General features: G+C 36.2%; 1 protein-coding gene across 1 annotated transcript; it reads right to left on the bottom strand.

Moving 5' to 3' along the window:
* Positions 1–17,041: 17,041 nt before the first annotated feature.
* On the bottom strand, positions 17,042–19,928 carry LOC131013460 (protein ANTAGONIST OF LIKE HETEROCHROMATIN PROTEIN 1-like). The gene is made up of 5 exons (XM_057941552.1): positions 19,652–19,928; positions 19,313–19,409; positions 18,054–18,611; positions 17,716–17,941; positions 17,042–17,617 (listed from the first exon to the last, which is right to left on the bottom strand). Exons 3-5 carry the CDS (start codon positions 18,576–18,578, stop codon positions 17,157–17,159), a joined length of 1,212 nt encoding a protein of 403 aa, XP_057797535.1. The 5' UTR covers positions 18,579–18,611; positions 19,313–19,409; positions 19,652–19,928; the 3' UTR covers positions 17,042–17,156.
* Between the last annotated feature and the right edge of the window lie 2,757 nt (positions 19,929–22,685).

Below are 22,685 nucleotides of genomic sequence, written 5' to 3'. Positions count from 1 at the left end.
CCATTTGAATAGGAAAGTCCTAAGATTCGTCTCTATTTTCAGAAACTTAATTACCCATCTTCTCATCAATCTTTGCTATGGCCAGACGCCAAGGGAACGGAGCAACAAAAGTGTATATCAAACTAGGATGTATAAGAATAGGAATAGACTCATTAGCAGTTGTAGTAGGAAGAACCGCAGAATTTTCATTTGGAATAAGGGGCTCATCGCCAAATCTTCTTCCTCCCTATCGGACACGATTATGATTTCAATTCGAAATCGTTGACCATTGACTTCTGGTCCGGTTCTACATGTTTATTTTAACTAAATAAATATAAGTATATGTTTATAAATTAGTTATGTTTACTTTTTTTGCCTAATGTTGGCACTGCGGACTGCTCATAATATTGGAAGCAACTGTAAGTCACCCAATCAGATCTTTGTGGGACCCTGTCAGAAAAGGCCTTTTGTGAACTTTGAGGCAAAGTGCACAACTCAAGATCATTTTAAAAATTAGTTATTTGACATAACATGGAAATAAAAATAATTAATGGTTTCACAAAGCCACTTTCATAATTGTGCTCTTATGCCTTCAACCCTACATCCTGCCATTGCGCACCATCTTCTCCAAACTTTTTCAGCCTTTTCCATTAATAATGATGTATTTTGCAAATTAAGTCATAATTGTATGTTTATGTCAACCCCTCCATCAAATCAATTTAGTTTGATGAAGGTTGATCTACTGATCAGATTTTCCCCTTGCTATATATTTTTCTTGTGAAATTGATTGTAACTCGCAAAATTCCATAATGTATTATCAAATGTCAATATTCCCCTCTTTATAGTATGTATGGTTATTATCAACTTATGACATTAATTTTTGCGCATTTTACAAAAAAAATATCACTATCTTTCAAAATATGCAAATAATATACAAACATTAAAAAAAAAATCAAAAATATCACTAGATTAAAATTTCATCCACGAATATCTGACTTTACATGGCCTGTCTAGTATGTGAATAAATAGTTAATACCTAATTATTTTTGATTTGGTTGATATTTTTTAAAGAAATATTAACTGTCATATCTTTTTATGCATATTATCGAGAATTGATGAGAATTTACGAAAGACTAAAATATTGATGCTATGAGTTGATTATAGCCCTTATTTATATATATTTTTTAAATTACAAGAGGTATCTATTATATAATCAAATAATTATCAACACGCAGATGGAACCTCTACATAACATAAGTGGAAAAATAATTGCACGCAAATTGGACCACTATCCACACAAAGATGAACAACCTACACCGCACGCAAGCTGCAGGGCTGAACCCAAGATCTTTCACAAATGATAATTTTTTGATGCCTCAACTTTACTACTTGAACTAGACCTCTCATTAGCTATTAAGGGCATGTTTGGTTTTGGGTTTTACAGCATATTAGTTAAGTTAATACAGAGTAGTAAAGAGTTTGGTATTCTATAATACTTATGCGGACGGTCCTGCGATATGTGAAGGCCCTGAGCTAAAAATTCGGATTACACAGGATAATTAATACCACCTCCCCCCTCGGATTACGCAGGATAATTAATACGGCCCTGCAATTGTGTCCATTTTTAAGCTTATCTAACCTAGAAATATGGATACCAAACGAAAATCATGATTAATTAACCATAATAGCAAACAACCAACAAATATTAGTAACACATATTTATCCACGCTAATAATCTAGTTTACTAACTATATTGACTAATCCCTTACCCAAAACCAAACACGCCCTAAAGCTCTTATTAGATCTATATGACTTGTAGATATATATGATTTGTAACTTTTAATTATAGGTAAATTGAATTACTGTAATAAAATTAATTAAAGCAATAGCTATGACAACTACCGCCTCAAAAAAAAAAAAAAATAGCTATGACAACTACTTATTCTAATTAATCCGTAAATCGTAGTCTATATTGTTGGAGGAGATTAGGAACATTCTTATCCAATTGCACTTAGCTGTCAATTATTTTATTTCTTTTTGGGGGGTCACTATGCGAAAATCTCTACTTTTGTAGATTTGGGAGTTGGAGTTGGACTTCTTATTCTATCTTGTTTAGATTAATTAATAATCGTCAGTTGAGCCCTTTTGCTTTGTTGGTTGTGATTAAGCTCATGCCTTTTTCTTTAAACACGCAATTAACAGGTTGTTAGCAACCCTAGCCTATCTATGTTGAAAGAGGTTCAAGAAAGAACCACTAAATAATTAAAGAATGGAGAACCATTTTCAACCATTCGATCATCACGATCTACGGTGGATGCATCATCTTGTTAGATGAATGCAAATCCTGAGTTCGAATCCTGAATGGAGCATTTTTTTTTATTTTTTTGAGTGCATTAATTTTAACATCGAATGCATTAATTTTTACAGTGGATGCATTAGATTTGATGGTTCTCACGTTCTCACAAATAATGTAGTTCTCTCTAGAACCACACCCTATATATATATATATATATATATATATATATATATATATATCACTGTGTGTGTTTTGGCCTAACGGTAGGAGGTTAATGTCTAAAATTTGAGGTCCTGGGTTCGAGGCATTCGTCGCTTGATCTTTAAATTTCTTTATTTACTTATGTAATACAACACTTTTTAGCCAAATTAGACTTGGTATTGATTTAAGCATTGATAAGTAGTCGTGATATTTTGGTATTCATATTTTCATTTTAGTTCGTCCCATATTTTGGTATTTATTTATATTTTAAGTAAAGTATGTGAAACTCTTACTCCATTTTAATCACTTTAACACTCTCATAAATATGAAATTATTATACTACTCCCAACACATCTAAACACTTTATTAAAACTCATGTCATGTTCAAATGGATATTAAAAATTGGGACAAGGAGTATTATTTTATAATATTATAACTATGAGGATCTATTTATAGTTTAGTCGTGATTGAGGATTAAAAATAGTAATGGACAACTAAAAGAGATTGCGATCTCAGATTAGTCATGCAGAAGAGAAGGGTTTGAATGGTCACGTGAAAAAGTGAAGAAGATTAATGGAGTTGGGGCCTAACTAGCTCAAACAATTCTTTACCTAATACCGCTCTTTATGATGAGAGCATCTTGCATTTAGCTAATAATCATGGGACTAATTATTGTCTCTCATGTTATTCAACTTATAATCATGCAATTAAGAAAACCGACTCGTATGCAGCCAAATTAATTTTCAAAAGATTAGAAGAAAATCATGTCTAAATCATGCATAAATTATATAGGCCCAATATTTGGACATCTGTTTCTAATTAATAACATAATAAAAGCTCAAATTCCTTTTTTTTAAAGAAGAGTGCTAACCAATGAGGCAAGTGTTAATTTTACTTAGGTGGAGATTAGACATGAAATGTATGTAGCAGTCAAGTTATGTATATATAGTTATAACCATTTATATTTTAATATAATAAGAAACATATCACTCTCGAATTTAATCATATTCGTAAGGAAGCCAATCTTATGATTAATAGTCTTGTAAATTTTGCTAGCTATTTTATTTCAAGATGTAATGATTTTGAAAGGTAAATGTTTTTTTTTTTTTTTGACTTAAAGGTAAATGTTTTTAGAATTGAGAAGTAACCATATTGTTGGAATATAAAAATAAACTTGATTTTTTGAGTGAAGATATTTTAAAAGAAAAATATAGAGAATTCTAGAAAAAGTAAGTGAAGATATTTGTATTAGAAATATCTAAAATCAAGATATTTTAAAAGAAAAATATAGAGAATTCTAGAAAAAGTAAGTGAAGATATTTGTATTAGAAATATCTAGAATCAAGATATTTTAAGTAGAAAAATCTAGATAGAAAAAATCAAGAGAATTCTAGAATTCTCACTTGACTACTATATATATGTGGAGGTTGTATCAATTGTTTAGAATGAAGTGAATTGAAGAAAGATTGTGTTAGCAAACTCCAATCCTCCCACTCAAATTCTTAAGCACACACACGTCCACAACCAATTTCTCCAAATTTCCTCCTACCAATTAAATAAATTCTCCATTATATATTCTTATATTCCAACATAGTGGTATCCGAGCCATAAAATCCTACCTGTGGAATGGCCAACCTACAATCCTTTCAAGTCCCCATGCTCAACAAGAGCAACTTCGACAATTGGAGTATCAAGATGAAGGCGCTATTGGGAGATCGTGGAGAACGGCTACGAGGAGCCGCAGGACGAGGCCGCACTATCCCAACAACAAAAGGATAGATTGCGAGACGCGAGAAAGAGAGACAAGAAGGCTCTCTATCTCATTTATCAAGCGCTGGGGGACGACGATTTCGAGAAGATCTCAAATGCGAGTACCGCCAAAGAAGCGTGGGAGAAGCTCCAGAACGCGTGCAAAGGAGCGGAGCAAGTAAAAAAGGTACGACTTCAAACTTTAAGAGGAGAGTTTGAGTCTTTACATATGAAAGAGCCCGAATCGATTTCGGATTATTTTTCAAGAGTCTTGGCGGTTTCTAATCAAATGAAAAGAAATGGCGAAAAATTGGAGGATGTTAGAATTATGGAGAAAATATTGCGCTCACTAACCCCAAAGTTTGAGCACATTGTGGTGACGATTGAAGAAACTAAAAATTTGGAGGAGTTGACGATCGATCTCTTGTTGGGGTCGCTGCAAGCATATGAGGAGAAGCAAAAGAAGAAGCAAGAAATTTCAGAGCAACTTTTAAAGTTGCACGTAAGCTCGAAAGAGAAAGAAGAAGGTCCGAGCAATGACTATGGAAAGTCCGGGAGAGGACGTGGCCAAGGGAAAGATCGAGGCAGAGGCCGAGCACGTGGACGTGGTCGAGGACGAGGAGGCTTCGTCAACAATGGTGAAAGAAATGAGTTTACAAGTGGTCGGAGGAGGAGCAACCCGCAGTCGAGGTACGATAAATCTTCAATAAAGTGTTATAATTGCCATAAATTTGGGCATTATGCTTCCGAGTGCAGAAGTGAAAAAGTAAGGATTGAAGAAAGGGCCAATTATGTCGAGAACACGAGCGAAGCAAATGGTAGTGTGCTTCTGGCATATAAAGGAGAAGCTGGAAGAAATGACACGTGGTACCTCAACACCGGTGCAAGTAACCACATGTGCGGGAAGAGAAACATGTTCGTGGAGCTCGATGAGTCGGTAAGTGGCAACGTCTCCTTTGGTGATGAATCTAAAATTCCAGTTAAAGGAAAAGGGAAAATTTTAATTCGCTTGAAGAATGGAAATCATGAATTTATTTCCAACGTTTATTACGTGCCCAATATGAAGAATAATATATTGAGTTTGGGACAACTCTTGGAGAAAGGTTATGATATCCACATGAGAGATTATAACCTATCAATAAGAGATGGCAAAAATAATCTTATTGCCAAGGTGCCAATGTCTAAAAATAGAATGTTCTTATTGAATATTCGAAATGACGTGGCAAAATGCCTGAAAGCGTGTTACCAAGATAAGTTTTGGTTGTGACGGTTTGGGCACTTAAATTTTGGCGGCTTGGAATTGCTATCAAAGAAAGAGATGGTGCGAGGCCTACCATCCATCAAACATCCCGATCAACTCTGCGAAGGTTGTCTACTTGGGAAGCAGTTCAAAAAGCCATTCCCAAAGGAGTCAAGCTCAAGAGCTCAAAAGCCACTGGAGTTAATTCACGCTGATGTGTGCGGGCCAATCAAGCCAAGCTCCCTCGGTAAAAATAATTATTTTCTGCTATTCATTGATGATTTTTCTAGAAAAACGTTGGTATATTTCTTGAAGCAGAAATCAGAAGTATTTGATGCATTCAAGAAATTCAAAGCTGCCGTCGAGAAGGAGAGCGGACAACAAATCAAGGCCCTGAGGTCCGATCGAGGCGGAGAATTCACATCAAGGGAGTTTCTAGAATTTTGCGAAGTAAATGGAATTCGGCGGCCCCTGACAGTTCTGAGATCCCCCCAACAAAATGGAGTGGCGGAAAGAAAAAATAGAACAATCATGGAGATGGCGAGGAGCATGCTAAAGACGAAGAATCTGCCTAAAGAGTTTTGGGCCGAAGCAGTGGCGTGCGCGGTGTACCTATCCAACCGATCGCCGACAAGGAGCGTGTGGGGAATGACTCCACAAGAAGCCTGGAGCGGGAGAAAGCCAGGAATTTCCCACCTAAAGGTATTTGGGAGCAAAGCCTACGTGCATGTACCAGATAAGAGAAGGAAGAAGCTCGACGATAAAAGTGAAGCACTCATCTTTATCGGGTACGACTCTAACTCTAAAGGCTATAAGTTATATAATCCAAATATCAAGAAAATAGTGATAAGTCGAGATGTGGAGTTCGACGAAGAAGGAGTGTGGGATTTTAATCCCAGCGGTGACTTCACCTTCATCCCACAATTCGAAGATGAAAGGCATGTCGAGCAAGTCGAAGAAGTCCAGCAAGAGCTAGTGACTCCGCTAGCTTCACCTATACAAGTTACTGAAGACTCACCACCATCTTTCTTAAATGAAAGAGCCACACCACGAGCAAGGAATTTGGATGAGATATATGAAGACACTGAAAGGTTAGAAGATCTCACCTTGTTTTGCCTATCTGCTGATTATGAACCTAAAGCAGCAAATAGTGAAAATTGGCGAGTTGCAATGGACGAAGAGATCAAAGCCATAAACAAGAATGATACGTGTGAGCTCGTGCCACTACCGGAAAGGCACAAGGCCATTGGAGTCAAGTGGGTGCATAAGGAGAATTCCAAAGGTGAAGTTGAAAGATATAAAGCAAGGCACGTCGTGAAAGGATTTCGCCAAATTCAGAAGTTTGCTCGGAATGACAAATCAAGTTTAAGGGGGAGTGTTGGAATATAAAAATAAACTTGATTTTTTGAGTGAAGATATTTTAAAAGAAAAATATAGAGAATTCTAGAAAAAGTAAGTGAAGATATTTGTATTAGAAATATCTAGAATCAAGATATTTTAAAAGAAAAATATAGAGAATTCTAGAAAAAGTAAGTGAAGATATTTGTATTAGAAATATCTAGAATCAAGATATTTTAAGTAGAAAAATCTAGATAGAAAAAATCAATTTCTCCAAATCAAGAAATTCTCACTTGACTACTATATATATGTGGAGGTTGTATCAATTGTTTAGAATGAAGTGAATTGAAGAAAGATTGTGTTAGCAAACTCCAATCCTCCCACTCAAATTCTTAAGCACACACACGTCCACAACCAATTTCTCCAAATTTCCTCCTACCAATTAAATAAATTCTCCATTATATATTCTTATATTCCAACACATATATCCCTTTAATTTTCGAAATCTAACGCATTATATTTTTCCAAATTTTCGGCTCCCTTAATTAATTCAAAGGTCATATCGGTAATAATAAAATATTCATATAACCGTTTTTTTATAAATATGTTGATACTAATCTTTTTATTTATGGAAGATTTAATTATTACCTATCATACGTTAATTTGCTTCATTCTTCTATATTGTTTTATGTTCGACGTATTTAACGATAATTAGAACGGACCACTTTAATTATTCTACTCTTTAGCATATTGATTAATTTTAACTGCAACTCATAAAAATATTGATTTCAACTGCAACTCCAAAAAAAGATATTGATTCCAACTTTTGCTAGTATCGCCATCAACGAAATTTAAATAGTACGAACTGACTGAAATTTTCTAAGCATCCATCAGCGGATATATTTGTTTGTTCACCTATTTCTCAATTCTGGACTATATTTACTATATATATATATAGAGAGGGGTAGGGAGAAGATCAAATAAAAATGGACAAATGTGATGAGAAAGGAGAATTAATTTATAACATTGGATTTTTAAATTCTATGACTAATATTTATCTAGAGGGTGCGGACTTTTACCTGAGTTCGAAGATTGGAGAGAGCGAAAATTTTATCAATTAATTGAATTCCGTTATGCAGTCATCATAAGCAGCTTATGCAACACTATATATTGACTTATGAATTATTCTTATTTCTTATGAAAAATAGCATTCTTAGTATAACTCATCCCAATATATATATCGTGAGAACACATCTTAAAATAAGAAATAAGAGCAATTTTCAAAGTATGAATTTTATGTAGAACACGTATGAATTTGCTGTATAAAGGTATGAATTGTGAAAAATAAATTTCTGTTATCTTTGGGATTCGAACTCAGGACCATAAATCCATCCAACATGGTTACGAATCAACCGTAGATCTTGATGATCTAAGGGCCGAAAATGATTTTTATTTTATATCTTAAGAAGTGTACTTATTTTAACCCTCCCATATATATATATATATATATGGGAGGGCTAGAATAAAAACACTCTTAAGTGTATAAAATATAAATGATTTTCAGCCCTTAGATCATCAAGATCTACGGTTGATTTGTAACCCTTTTGGATGAATTCGTGGTCCTGGGTTCGAATATCAAAGGTAGCAAAAATTTATTTTTCAAAATTCGTAACCATGTTGGATGAATTCGTAATCCTGTTGGACAAAATTCGTACATTAAAAAACGTTTATATTTATATTTTAAGAAGTGTTTTTACTGTAGCCCTCCCCTATATATATATAGGGGAGGGCTAGAATAAAAACACTCTTAAGTGTATAAAATATAAATGATTTTCAGCCCTTAGATCATCAAGATCTACGGTTGATTCGTAACCCTTTTGGATGAATTCGTGGTCCTGGGTTCGAATCTCAAAGGTAACAAAAATTTATTTTTCACAATTCGTAACCATGTTGGATGAATCCGTAACCCTGTTGGATAAAATTCGTACATTAAAAAACGTTTATATTTATATTTTAAGAAGTGTTTTTACTGTAGCCCTCCCATATATATATATATATAGGGTTGGGTTCCTGTAGTATCCAAGCTTATAATAGATCCGTGGGTCCAAATCTAAACCACACATTTATGACATGTGGCGCATCAAGATGGTGACACGTGGCAAGGAGTTTCAAGGCAAAATCTGGAGAGAGATAAAATTGGAATATAATTTTCGGATATAATAATTAAAAAATATATATATATTTTTTTTAGATTTTCTCAAAATAGATATATTTTAGATGCATATAGTTTCACACGAAGATGCATAAAGTTTTCACATGAAATGCATGACTTTGAACAGAAAAATGCATTTGATTTTTACAGTTTTGGTATTTTCACCACCCCACCCCACACCACACCACCCCCCAACCCTCCCCATTACCACCCCCCAAAATAGTCATGTTTCACATGCATATAAAATCAAACAAAAGTGCATAAAGATTTTACATAAAAATGCATTAAATTATACAAAAAATGCATTTCATTTTAATAAATCTGGTATTTTCGTCACCCCACCCCTGCCCCACCCCCACCCCCAATTTTTTTTTTTTTCAAAACTGATTTTCTGATTGTTGAGTCACTGACCCACCCACCCCCCCCCCCCCCCGCACCCCCACCCACCCACCCCCCCACCATTTTTTTTTCTCAAAAACTGATTTTCTGACCGCTGACCCCCCACCCACCCTCCATCCCAAAAAAAATTATATTTTTTTAAAAAATGTAATGCATTTTTGTGTGAAAGTATATGCATTTTTGTGCGAAAGTATATGCATGTAAAACATGTAATTTTTTTATGCATGTAAAAATCAATTTTTAAAAAAAAAAAAATTGGGGGGGTGGGGTGGGGGGGGTCAGTGGTCAGAAAATCAGTTTTTGAGATAATAAAAAAATAAAAAAAAATTGGTTGGGGGTGGGTGGGTGGGGGTGGGTCAGTGGTCAGAAAATCAGTTTGTTTTTTTAAAAAAAAAAAAATTGGGGGGGGGGGGTGGGTGGGGGGTGGGGTGGGGTTCAGGGGTGTGGGGGGTGGGGTTGGGGTGGGGTGAAATCTTATGCATTTTTATATGAAACTTTATGCATTTTTATATGAAAGTTCATGCATTCTCGTATGAAACTTTATGCATCTAAAATATACCTATTTTGAGAAAATCTAATTTTTTTTTTAATTTCAAAAATTAGATTCTAATTTTACCTCTTTCCAAATTTTGCTTTGAAATGCCTTGCCAAGTGTCACCATCTTGAAGCGTCACATGTCATAAATGTGTGGTCAAGATTTGGACCTACGGATCTATTATAAGCATTGGATACTACATGATCTCATTCCTATATATATATATATAGGAAAGAGCTACAGTAAAAACAACTCTTAAAATAAAAACTACAAACCAGCAAAAATATATGAATTTTATGTGGAACACGTATGAATTTACTGTATAAAAGTATGAATTACGATATATTAAATTGGGCTAGTATATAAACTTAACAAACTGCCACAAGATATTTTCGATACATAAGTTTCCATATTTTTCTAACCATTGATTGTATTGCAATATATGTTCTATATATTCATTTATATAAATTTAAATTTAACCAAGTGCAGATTATTATCATGTATAATTTGCAGGCCATTATATTGAAGTTGGATTTATATTATGTATCTGTGGATTTTTCATCGTCACAATAATATGTATGTATATATCATATATATACTCTATGAGTGTAGCATAAAATAGACCGGCTAATAAGGTTGGTTTTTTTTTTTTTTTTGTTTAATAGAAAAGAAGTATATACTGCTAATTAAATAAGCATCAATTAATTAATGCATACATCACCCACCCTAAGGCCATGTTTGGTTGTATTGGTAGGATTATAGTAGGTTGTTACAATCATTAGGGCCTATGATTTGCTAGATAATTGATTAATTTAGTAATGTGTTTGCTTGATAAGGTAAATAAGATCACTAAAATAATAACTTGTTTGGTAAATATACGTTAATGATGATATTACCGAATTAAATGTCGAGCCTACCCTTGTATTATTTCCAATATTTCCAAGAAGAATCTCATGGAATCGTTATTTTTGGTTGGTGAATAAATCAGTTTTCAGCAAGATATTAGTAAGCAAGGGAAAATGAAAATTTTCAAAACAAACACTAATCTCTCCCTAAACCTTTCGTAATGGAGGGAACGATTCCGCCAAAAATTTCACGGAATCGCTATAAATACCAAATCTCTGTGCTCGATAAATCACTCGGAGTAGACGCTAGGGATTATCATCAGGGAATTTTCGAAGAGAGCCACTGTCGTCCATTGTTGTAGGGTTTGGCTGCCATGGCTTCATGCAATCAAGGTAATATACTCTGATTCTGAGTAGTGATCTCATTCGCTTACATTATTACCGAATTCATATGCCGTAGTTCACCATGTCCATCTTTTTGCTGTTTGCATAAATTATTTATTAGAGACATGATACATCTTTTTTCTCTTTACCGAATTCATTCGCATACATCGATTTTCTTTGATGAAAAGTCTGTAAGCTTTTGTTGTATTATTTGTGATCATGTTGTCTTATTTACACACAATTTCGATAAATCTAAGCTCCAAAATTAAAAAACAATGCTAATAGCCTTGATACTTTGCACCACAGTAGAGAAAAAACATCAGATCACTTCATTAAACAAAATATGATTTTGTGTTATTGGTTTGAGGTTCTAAGATATCAACAACTATCTTTCCCGCCTTCAGATCCTGCTATCTTTCTCAAACTTTTCCCATCTTTTTACAACTGCAATTTGTACTATTTTCGATGTATGTCAATCGATGAAGTTTCTCAGACCTTTTACACCTTTGGTTCTTACTGTTCGGTTTAATTATCAACATGGATGCAGGTGTTGAGTCAGGGAGTAATGAGGGTCGTCGCAATAGAAGGGAAAGGTCTGACAAGACTCGACGATCGTGGTCGGCGAAGGAAGAGGCTGTATTGCTGGCTGCTCTTAAGGAATTAGTGGCTCAAGGATGGAAGTCCGACAATGGCTTCCGTGCAGGTTTTCTTACCAAACTCGAGGATGCTCTAAAGAAGGAGTTTCCCGGCACCGATTTGAAGGCCTCTCCTCACATTAACTCAAAAATTGAGACTTGGAAGAAGAACTATTATTCCTTGTCTGCAATGCTAACACGTAGTGGGATTGGCTTCAGTGCAAATGGAGACCATATGATTGATTGCAATAATGATCAATGGGAACAAATAGTCAAGGTTTGTGTGTCACTTTATTTCCATACTACTATACGAACTTGTGAACTGATGCTCTGTTGATCATATAATTTTCCTGGCCTTGCAGTGTGACAGCAATGCGCGTCTTATGCGTTATAAAAGCTGGCCTTTGTTTGACGATTGGAAGGAGATTTTTGGGAAAGACAGAGCCACTGGAGAGAAAGTTGAGGACTTTATGGAGGTAGTTAACAAGATGGTTGGGAGCGACAACATAATGCATGAAGAGAACGCTGGAGACGATGGACCACATTACCAATTTGATGAGGAGAATGAGACTGATGCGGCAGAGGACAGCGTCTGCCAGAGCGGTGGAGGTGCTAACGGGAGGTCTGCAAAGAAGAAGCGTAGAGGAGACGAAGTAATGGATGGGTTCTACGAGCTGCTAGTGGAACTCGGCAGAAATAGTGACAAGAGGCTGGAGGCAATTGCCGCTCGCATAGGCTACGAGTTCGATTTAAGCAAAGCACGGACTGAAGTGTACCATACTGTGAACACACTTCCAGGCGTGACAACGAGTGACAAATTCGAAGTCCTTGAAATACTTTGTGACAAGGTGGAGCGACTGGAGCTTTTTTTGAGTCTCCCGATGGAAGCAAGGGTTGATTATTTGATGCGCGTTCTTGAAACTCGTGGGAAGTGAATGGCAGGCTGCTGGGAATTATGTTTTACTTTGTTTTAAGAATAAACCTTATGATGACTTCAATACCTCAAACACTATTTTGATTTTGTTTGTGTGAGGTTTGTTGTCATATAATAATTTGCAGTTATGTTTGAACCTTGGTATTTTGAGTATTTATGCAATATTTATGTTAGTAATCTTTTGATGATTTTTGGCTATTTCATATTGTAGATCTCTAATGAATAGAAGCAACATCTGTGTTTCTACTTCTCTGCTTTGCTTCCTCTCTTTTTTTGGTAATGAGTTACTTGGTCCAATTGTTACTTCTCTGCTATTTCATGTTGAGTCTTCTTTTATGGAATATTTTCTTTGAACAATTGTTACTTTGATCCACACATTATTAACCTTTCCTTCCCAGTTCTATTCTTGGTTTATTATGCTAAACTCTGACAATAGCCATCTGTGTGTTCAACTCGCTTCAGTAGTGTAATTAAATAGTTGAAGAAGTAACGAGCTCATTGTTTATAAAAGTAGATGATCAAAGGACTTGGGAGTTGAAATGAAGTCTTGAGCTTTAATTTTCTTAGCTGTGCATTTTCATAATCTTGTGGATTTTGCTTTTTGATGGTTGGTCCTGCTTGATTAGTTGTGATAGCTTACATTGTTGCTGTCAAAATATCTTTTTAATGAGTTGAATGAATGATTAAAAAAATCAGATGCTGCTGCCAGCTTGGTCTATGAGGCCACAGCAAGGCTTCAGCAGCCCGTCTATGGCTGCGTCGCCCTGATCGCGTCTCTACAAATGCGCGTTTTTCTTCTGCAATCCGAGTTGGATGAAGTTTCTGCAACAACAATGAGGCTCATAACTCAACTATCGAGTGCGTTGTCTTTCATAGTCTCATCACCGCAGAGTCCACCATTAGCTTGCGCTGCAGAAGAGGGGGGAGCAGTCATGAGCATAACAAGCAGCTCCAGCAGTGTCAATATGGCTATTCCTATCCTCAAATAAAACACAAATACAAGTATCTACATTTCATCTACATATATTCATGTGTTTATGAGCTGCAAAATCACATGTTACTAACAACCATGGCGATACTTTTCAGCACTATCAATTATAGAAGCCAAAGCAAGAGCAAAAGCAGAAAATGAATCAGGAAGGCCAATTTTATATGCATCACAAAGCGAAGCTAGCTTCAAAGCGAAGCAGCCGAGTGGGAAGTTTAACAACAGGGCCGTAGATCAGTCTCAGACTCCTCCAACGGTCAAATGATTGCTAATCTATGCAGGAATTCATCTATTCAATTTTCACATATCTTGGTCGTCGTAAGTAGTCCTACACAATTTACTGCCTGTACAATTACTTGAGGTAAGTAATAGCTTAGCTCTCTCCACCAGCATTGGGAAAACTAGAACATGTTACTTTGTTTACTGCATCGATATTACTCATTTTCGAAGTCATTGGAGAGATGACTAGCAGCTGCTCTCTCCAATGCTCTCAATCTGTTAGCTTCCATGCGAGCCTTTTGTTCTTCTGACATTGCATATGTATTAGAATTACCAGGGTTCGTTTCCACTGTCAGATTTGGCACCTTCTCTGCTCTAGATATATCAGCAACAACATCTTCGACATGCACAGGCTGAGAAGGTTCCTGTTAGATACCAAGGGATCAAAAGTTTCAGCCTTTTTGAGAGTGAATAGTTTTTTGTTAGTTCATTAAGCTGGAATAGAAGAGGAGATAGTGAAAGTCGATGTATAGTTGCTAGTGGAGAGATGATTTATGAATGTCAACTTCCCAGATGCTTTGAGGCATGTCTTCCTGAAAATTATTATCATCGTCAGTTTGCATATTATTCTCCTGGATATTACTTGGCATGTTGAGGCCGCTTGTAGTATCTGAAAAACGCAGAAATAGGATCTGCTAGCCTCAAGCTCTCAACCAATATGTTGCAGCTCATTAATTTACCCGTAAACAGGAGCTTAGATTTATCGAAATTGTGCCATAATATATATCTTTGTAATCCAACAAAAAAAGTATGATTGCTTATAAGCAACCATGCACCACTTTAATCAAAAGTTACTTCCATAGCATATTGAAAAACTAAAATAAACATAGCTTCAAATGAGAATCAACGGCCACAGCTCTAAAGATTCCACACGGTCTAGTTCGACCCGCAAGAACCCTCGTCACCTCCATCAGCTTGCTCTGCACCCTCGCTACCTCCATCAGCTTGATCCGCACCATCGCCACACTTCAGCCCCGTACCAGAAACAGAGCTTCCAGCATCTTTCGGTTTCGGTGCAAAGGCATTTCTGCCAGGGAATTTGAGCTTTTGCTTAATTGTTGGCCACTTGCTGTTACCGGATGTAGGAGCTTGCTTTTTTCGGTAGCGACGTCGAGCAAGTCTACTACAACCTGCAAGAGGCGGGGAGGTGACCTCATCATCGGAGGATAGATCTATGCAATCTACAGCATCATCGGAAGGCTTCTTAGTTGTTGAGTCGCTGAGTATGATGTAAACGCGGGATCGGCTAGCCTCTGCTTTCACACAGTTGGTGCCGAAGAGCTGGGAGAGGCGCTTGAACTCGGGTTCATCCTTGTAGAAATAGGCCTCCACGAATTGATCATTCTTCGCAAAGTAGCAAAACTATATGTTAGATAAGATCATGAAGGATGCCGAAAATGTGTAATTAGAAAACATGATATAAAACCTGGATCATATCACGCCACACAGGCTCCGGGGCATTCACCATTTTCCTCTGGACGTCCCAGTAAGTTTCAGTGCGTTTGTTCATCCTTGTGAATGTCCGGTAACGGCCCGCCAAGAACCCAATCCGCTCCTCGATGTCCACCAATTTGAAGGATGTTTTGAACTTCTTATTGAGGGCAGCAAGCGCGCACAAGATTGCGTGTTCAGACTTGTACGGTGGTTGTGGGAAGCATATTGTCTTCATGGAGATAAGCTCTTCGATAAGCGCCGTGTCTCTCTCCTTCGTCCAATTTTCATCATACAAATAACAACTTTGGGCTTGAATGCGGGACAAATGAGACATCTTTGGGGTGAGTTCTTTGCTTTGGATGAGTGAATGCATTTGTTTGCAAAGCATTGGAGATTATATAGAAGGGAATTTGAGGATGAAGGTAGATGACAAGTTTATGGAAAAAAAATCGATTTGATACACATACATTATCTCTGCAATTTCAAGATTAGATATAGCAAAAAAAATCATTATGTATCATTCTAAACTTGCATGCAATATCCTCTGCAATCTGTTCCATTTTTTTTCTTAAAAAATTGTTAAGTTAAAAATCTCATTATGGCATTAATTAAGGTATCAACTACAACAATATGTCATAGAATATTGGCGATCTGTAAAATTGATATCATTCTTTTGAGAAGTTAGTTTCTTGTTAATTCAATTTATGGTTTCCTTTTTGTTGAGCCTATGCATTTGATAATTAACATTAAAAAATAAAAGATACTTGAGGCGACAAAAGAATGAAGCAAAAGTAAGGAGTTCTATTAATAATACCGTCTCAATTGTTGCCACAAGGATCTGCACCCTTCCAGTTCTGGGAAAGGTTTTTCCAGCTAGATTTGATTGCATTTAGAGCAGCAACTGCAATAGATGATAGCAGCTCGCCTCTTTTCCTTACATCATACATAAGTGTGCAGACTGCAGTGATCTTGAGCTGCTTCAGTTGGCAGTTTTTGTGGTTGGCTAGAGCGTGCATCATCACTATCCAGTAGGAGCAGAGCTTCCTACCGATGTCGAAGTAATCACATGAGACATAAAGAATAGAGTATAGCAGCAACTGCAACAGAGATGAAATGGTGGAACATTTGATTGTTCAGAAATATTCAACTCCACTCAGTAAATGTCAAGAATCATGAGCAAACTACATTTTGAGAAGCAATGCAACCTCTGAATATGGATTTTAAATTGTATCTCAGCCTTGAATCATAAAACACAATATCCCTGGATAGCCATTGCATTGAAATATATACATTAACATATACATCACAAGCGAGCGAGCGAGCGAGAGAGACAGAGAGAGAGAAGGGTTGATGCTATCCCAATAAAAGGATCAGTCACACAACAGGAAACTAAGCAAATTCATGAAGCAATAAAGTAACTTCCAGATTTTAATAATTTGATTTACAGAAAATATCCATCTTCCTAGCAAATATCCATACAGCGTTTACACGAAAAATAAAGTAAATAAAGCTCAAAAGGAAGCAGTGAAGCCAATATTTAATCTTTCAAAACAATAAGCATTTGAATCCATGTCTTTACATAAGTAATATAATCGAAAGAGCCCAAACACAAGCTTTGAAATCAAGCATTTAATCCATAGGATAGACTTTCAATTTGACACTACTATCACAATTTTTCAGAACTACATAAACTATTCAAACTTATCAACTAATTTCCTCTCAAATACTGCTGCCACATAGCATTTGCCAAGGAATCCCTCTCCGCGTTCCACGCTTGCGATGCCTCTACCGAGTCAATGTAGTGCGAGTGATCTATTTCTACATCATCGTTTTCATTGATAGCGGTATCATATTGCTGCTCAATTGGGTCGAAGGCCATCTCATTTCGGATGAAATTATGAAGTAGAAAGCAGGCCATTATCAACCTAGTTTGGACCTGAATAGGGTAGTATGTTGTACTCCGCAAAATTCCCCATCTCATCTTCATTATCCCAAAAGCACGTTCAATAACATTGCGCGCTTTTGTGTGTCTTAGGTTAAAGAGTTCCTCTGCATTTTGTGGTCTCGCTGAACTAGGTCCCCACTCTTTCAAATGATAGCGAACACCTTTGTATGGAGCTAGGAATCCCTCGCTATTAGCATAGCCGTTGTCCACTAGGTAGTAGTTCCCTATATGTGCCAAAACGGATAATTTAGTGATGCTAATATAAATTATTATAAAATATGCAGCAATTACTAAAAAAAAACTACAATTTTTTTATTTTTACCCTTTGGTACCCTAAGACCGTAGGGTCGATTGAGAGCGTCACGCAATATCCTAGAGTCGGCTGCTGAACCTTCCCATCCTGGTAATGCGTATACAAACCTCATGTTCTGGTCACAAACACCTAGCGTGTTTGTTGAAATCTGTCCTTTACGTGTCCTATATCGTGCCTTGTCACAATTCGGCACTTTCACGTTTATGTAAGTGCCATCTAGCGCACCAAGACAGCCCTACCCAAAACAAAAGGAAACAAACATCATATAGTTAGTTGAAAATGTCATAGTTCAGTTGGAGTATCGTAAGACATGCGTGAAACAAGAATGCAATATCCTATGTCCATACCTTAAACCACTTCCATCGTGGATCATTGTTGTCACCAGATACCGGATCAGGCTTCACTAGGAGTAGAACATGTAGCTTCAAGATGGCTTTCAAAACAGTGTGAATATAGCGCGATATTGTTTGGCCCGATCTCCAAAAATCAAAGCGCACGACACGATTTTTCTTGTGATGGGCTAATACGGATAAAAACATGGCCAACTGTTCCTCAACGGTCACAAATTTACCATCTTTTAATGAACCTAGTTGTCTCATCAGATTACACAATCTCCCAAACGCATTTCTATCCATCCGCAGATTCAACACACAATCTATATCGCTAACCATAGTCATCATATTTAGATGTTTTACTTGATCAGGGATCCTTTGCAAGATGTTGTATGATTCAATTTGATGGCTACGTTTTCTTTTTTTAGACCTCATACGAAAGATAACATCAATCACTAAAGCAATTCGAAATATGAACTGGCGCATTTCTTCTTCAATGAGCCATAACAACAATTGTTTTCTACTGAGAAGGTTTGTCATTTTTGGCTTGAATCTAATAGCAGGCAGCCCACTCTGAAATATGACAAATAAACTAGAATTCAATGCTAAAAGTAACAACTGATTTCTGGAGCCTATTTCTTAACAACAAATGGAAAGTAACAGACGAATCAGGGGAGGAGCACAGGCAACGCAACGAATCTATAAGCGAACAATATGAACAATCAAACTCAACCCAAATCATTTCATAAACAGAAGACCAATATGTAGAGATTCGTAACTGGAAAACTATATTCATTCCATTCATTCCAGTTATTTCGTATCTTCTTTGAAGTTTCTGAATTCAGGCATAGTGATCAAACAGTTTAAGGGCATTTTAATCATGCAAGCAGACTCACAAACAGTGTTACAGGGCAACATAATGGTTAAATAGCACAACCAGACATCATATAAATGTACACATTCATCATTCAATATGTGATATCTCTCAGGAACAAATTTCCAGCATCACTAAGTTTTCATCAAGAAATAGGAAAAAAACCATTCAACCCAAGATTTTCTTTTCTCTGTAGTACCACAAAAAGTGAAACCTCATAGATATCTTTTCTAGGAGCAACTAAACACTGATAATGAAACAATAATTACAGAATATTAAATCCTTCGCCGAAGACTTGCCACATTCAGCAACCCACTATAATCAAGAAAACTAAACCAGCAATGCGATCAAATACCTAATCGAGCAAACGAACAAAGACAAGGAGCAACGGGTGAGTAACCTGAATTCAGCAAATTAGTGGCAGAAGTTCTTCAAAGAACTCAAAATCGCGATAGGCCTTCAACGAACGAACAAAGACAAAATTGCAATACGAATGTCTGGGTATTAAAAAAAAAAACTTTCAGAAATGATGAACAAGTAATTTCAATCTCATCAAACAAATTGACAGGAAATCGTGTATGATTCTTTTTGGGTATTGCCCAGAATGAACAACACCAAATTTGAGAATCGAAAATTTCAGAGAAATTAGCAAGTATCCCATAGCATATTAAAGAATTTTAGACCGCGATTACCATCATTTTTTTGTTGAAATGAAGAGAAAATTATGGAATCGTCTTACCAGAGGAGCTCAGCCGCTGAACTAGGGCAAGAAAATGACGTGTGAGAATCAATAGAGCTATTATTAGGTCAAGCAAAGGAGAGGGCAAAAACGAAATTCTATCTGGCGCTCTATTCCTCCAGAAATGCTATCTGGCGCTCGTGGCTAGTTACACTAACGAGGTAAAACCAGAATTCAGCGGCGGGCCTGCGGGCTGCTACGGGCCGGAAATGGAGTTAGCCCAAGAAACCAAACTCACGGAAGACGCCACACTATTAGCCTATCAAGCCTAAGAGAGATAACCGAACATGGCCTAATTGTCAATTACTAGTTTATCGCTGGCACAAAAAGTCCTTATAAATGATGTGATTAGCGTTTTATAAATGAAGTACCTACCTACACCTTAATATTAATATGTCAATTATTACTTATTTTTCAATAAACTTTTTCTTTTTTAAGATTAGTTGAGCGAATATATATATATATATATACCATTGATCTATACATTTACTATTCATGGATCAATGTCATAATTTTGAGCGTAAAAGAATTGCATTAGGCCATATATAGGCCACATGCATAATATAACTGATCTAGTTATATTATTGATAATTAGGTATAGGTGGCCATGGTAATGGTTATAGGATTCATTTATGTTGATTTAGGAAGTGATTAAATAATTAGTAACATTGTATAATTGAATAGGATGCGATTATTGGTCAAATAGCATGTACCTATATATGTTTATTTCAAGGGATTAATTTTGGGTTGTTATGAATCGGATAGCCATTAGGGTTCATAATAATAAAAGGCCGAATATATGATTTTATTCGATTTCATGATAGGGATTATGATCAAAGTAGTAACGCACAGTTCAAACGCCGTAATTTTTTTTTATTTTTTATTTTTTGAGATTAAACGCTGTAATATTATTTTGGTGAACAATACATAACACTTGATGATCATATTATATATATATCAATGCTTTATCAATGCTTAATTTATGAAGTATTATTTTATGTAATGCCTTGCCAATTATTATTTGGATTTTAAATATTAATGGAAACTAGCAAATCAATTACCAACATATAGCAAATTTCAAGAACCATATAATAACTAATTATAAACATATATAAATCCAATATCCCTATGTCAATGTATATATTAGCAGTAACAAACATGAAAATCCAATAAAATACTTATTTATTTGTTTATGACTTTCTTGGTGCAAAATTTAAAGAAAAATAGGGTCCAATGGCCCTATTGAGCATACAAAATCAAAATTTAGCCCTAAATCTAAAAACATCAAAATTTAGCCATTAATTAAGTGGAATGCCTAATTTGCCCTTTCTACCCATCGCACTGCAGTTCTTCGATTTGGCCCAATCACTCTGGCGCTCCTCGTTTGTTCTGGCGTAGTTTCGCAGACGCAGACGGAGGGCTCTCATATAGAGCGGTCGTGGCTGCTAGCGCGGTGGAGAAAGCGAGCTGCGCCGCGGAGGCCGAGGAAGCGGGAGCGATTGCTGGGGCTCTGGTCGCCAAGCAAAGGCGTAGTGTCGACGGTGGCTGCCGCCGTGGGCGACGATGGGCTCTCGTTGTTCGACGACATCGTTTCGATTGGGGGAATTTCGAGTTCCTGCTTTTTTCTAATTTTTTTGGGCGTGTCTGGGATGATTTTTTGGATCTGATCTGATGAGGCGGCGGCGGTGGATTTGATCTGATTGTTGCGCCGCCTCCTCCATCGGCAGATCTGATCTCCGCCTCCTTCGATTTCAGCCATCGACAGATCTGATCTGATCTGATCTATGCTGCACGTATGGCACTTATGGCACTATTAGTGCCATAAGTGGCATAAGTGCACACTTCCCCATAGGGTTTAGATATTCCATTTAGTGTATAGATTATCCATTTGGGGTTTAGATGTTCCATTTAGGGTTTAGATGTTCCATTTAGGATTTAAATGATGTTGTTGTTTCTGTATTTGTGCTGCACGTATGACACTTATGGCACTATTAGTGCCATAAGTGCCCAAATGACCATTTTTACTTAGTTTTATTTTAAATTTCCGTTGGCACTTTTGGCACTATTAGTGCCATAAGTGCCAACGGAAATCCAAAATAAAACCAAAGTAAAATCTTGGCACTTATGGCACTATTAGTGCCATAAGTGCCTAACCCGACCCGGCACGCGACCCGCATGCCTAATCCTACCCGGTCCGCCTCATTAAGGGTAAAAACGTCCAAATGAATAAAAATGGCCAAATTTTGTGTTTTTTCAATGTGTGGCCATAAATTGTGTTTTATGCTTCATTTTGGCTACTTCAAAATTTTACTCAAATTTAAATTGGATGGCTGGAAATGAACTTAAGGTTTGGTCCAAATCTTACTCCCGAGTGAGAAAGTTGCACCATTGTCCCAATTCGTTAAAAAAAATTATACTCGAAAACGCACACATTTTTACGTAATTCTGTGTAAAATATATAGAGAATACTATATTTGGTGTATTTTATCGGAGTGCATGTTAACTCAATTAACCTTTTTTTTGGCCCGAACTCAATTAAAAATGGGTAATTCTATTCATGGCTAATGTTTTATCCTTATTTAAAATAATAATAATAAGTAATAAATAATTATAAATTTATTATTTTATCTTATAACCTATAGGTTCAAATTAAATACCCTATAACTTATAGCCTCAAATATTCTAATTTTTATTCCTTTTCTCTGTACCATCTCATGTATATATCTTCCCCTATCTTCTTCCTTGGCCGGACACGTCAAATACCGGTCGCCGGATTATGTTTGCGGGCCATAAATAAGAAAAAAAATGAAAAGATGGGTATTGTTTTGTAAATATATTTATGGTGAGATATATTTGAGAAAACACTCAAACGATGGGCCATAAAGTGATATTTACCCAAATAAGAAGTTTTAATATTCCCAAGTTTTTAACTCTAAAACATAAAATTTAAAATATGATATCGTTTTATTAATTCAATGCATTAAATAACAAAATAACTAACTTATATCTATTACTAATATTATAAATAAATATT

The sequence above is a fragment of the Salvia miltiorrhiza genome, chromosome 2 (assembly GCF_028751815.1).
Source record: "Salvia miltiorrhiza cultivar Shanhuang (shh) chromosome 2, IMPLAD_Smil_shh, whole genome shotgun sequence".
Taxonomy (NCBI): Eukaryota; Viridiplantae; Streptophyta; class Magnoliopsida; order Lamiales; family Lamiaceae; genus Salvia; species Salvia miltiorrhiza.
This window is presented reverse-complemented; position numbering and strand designations above follow the sequence as displayed.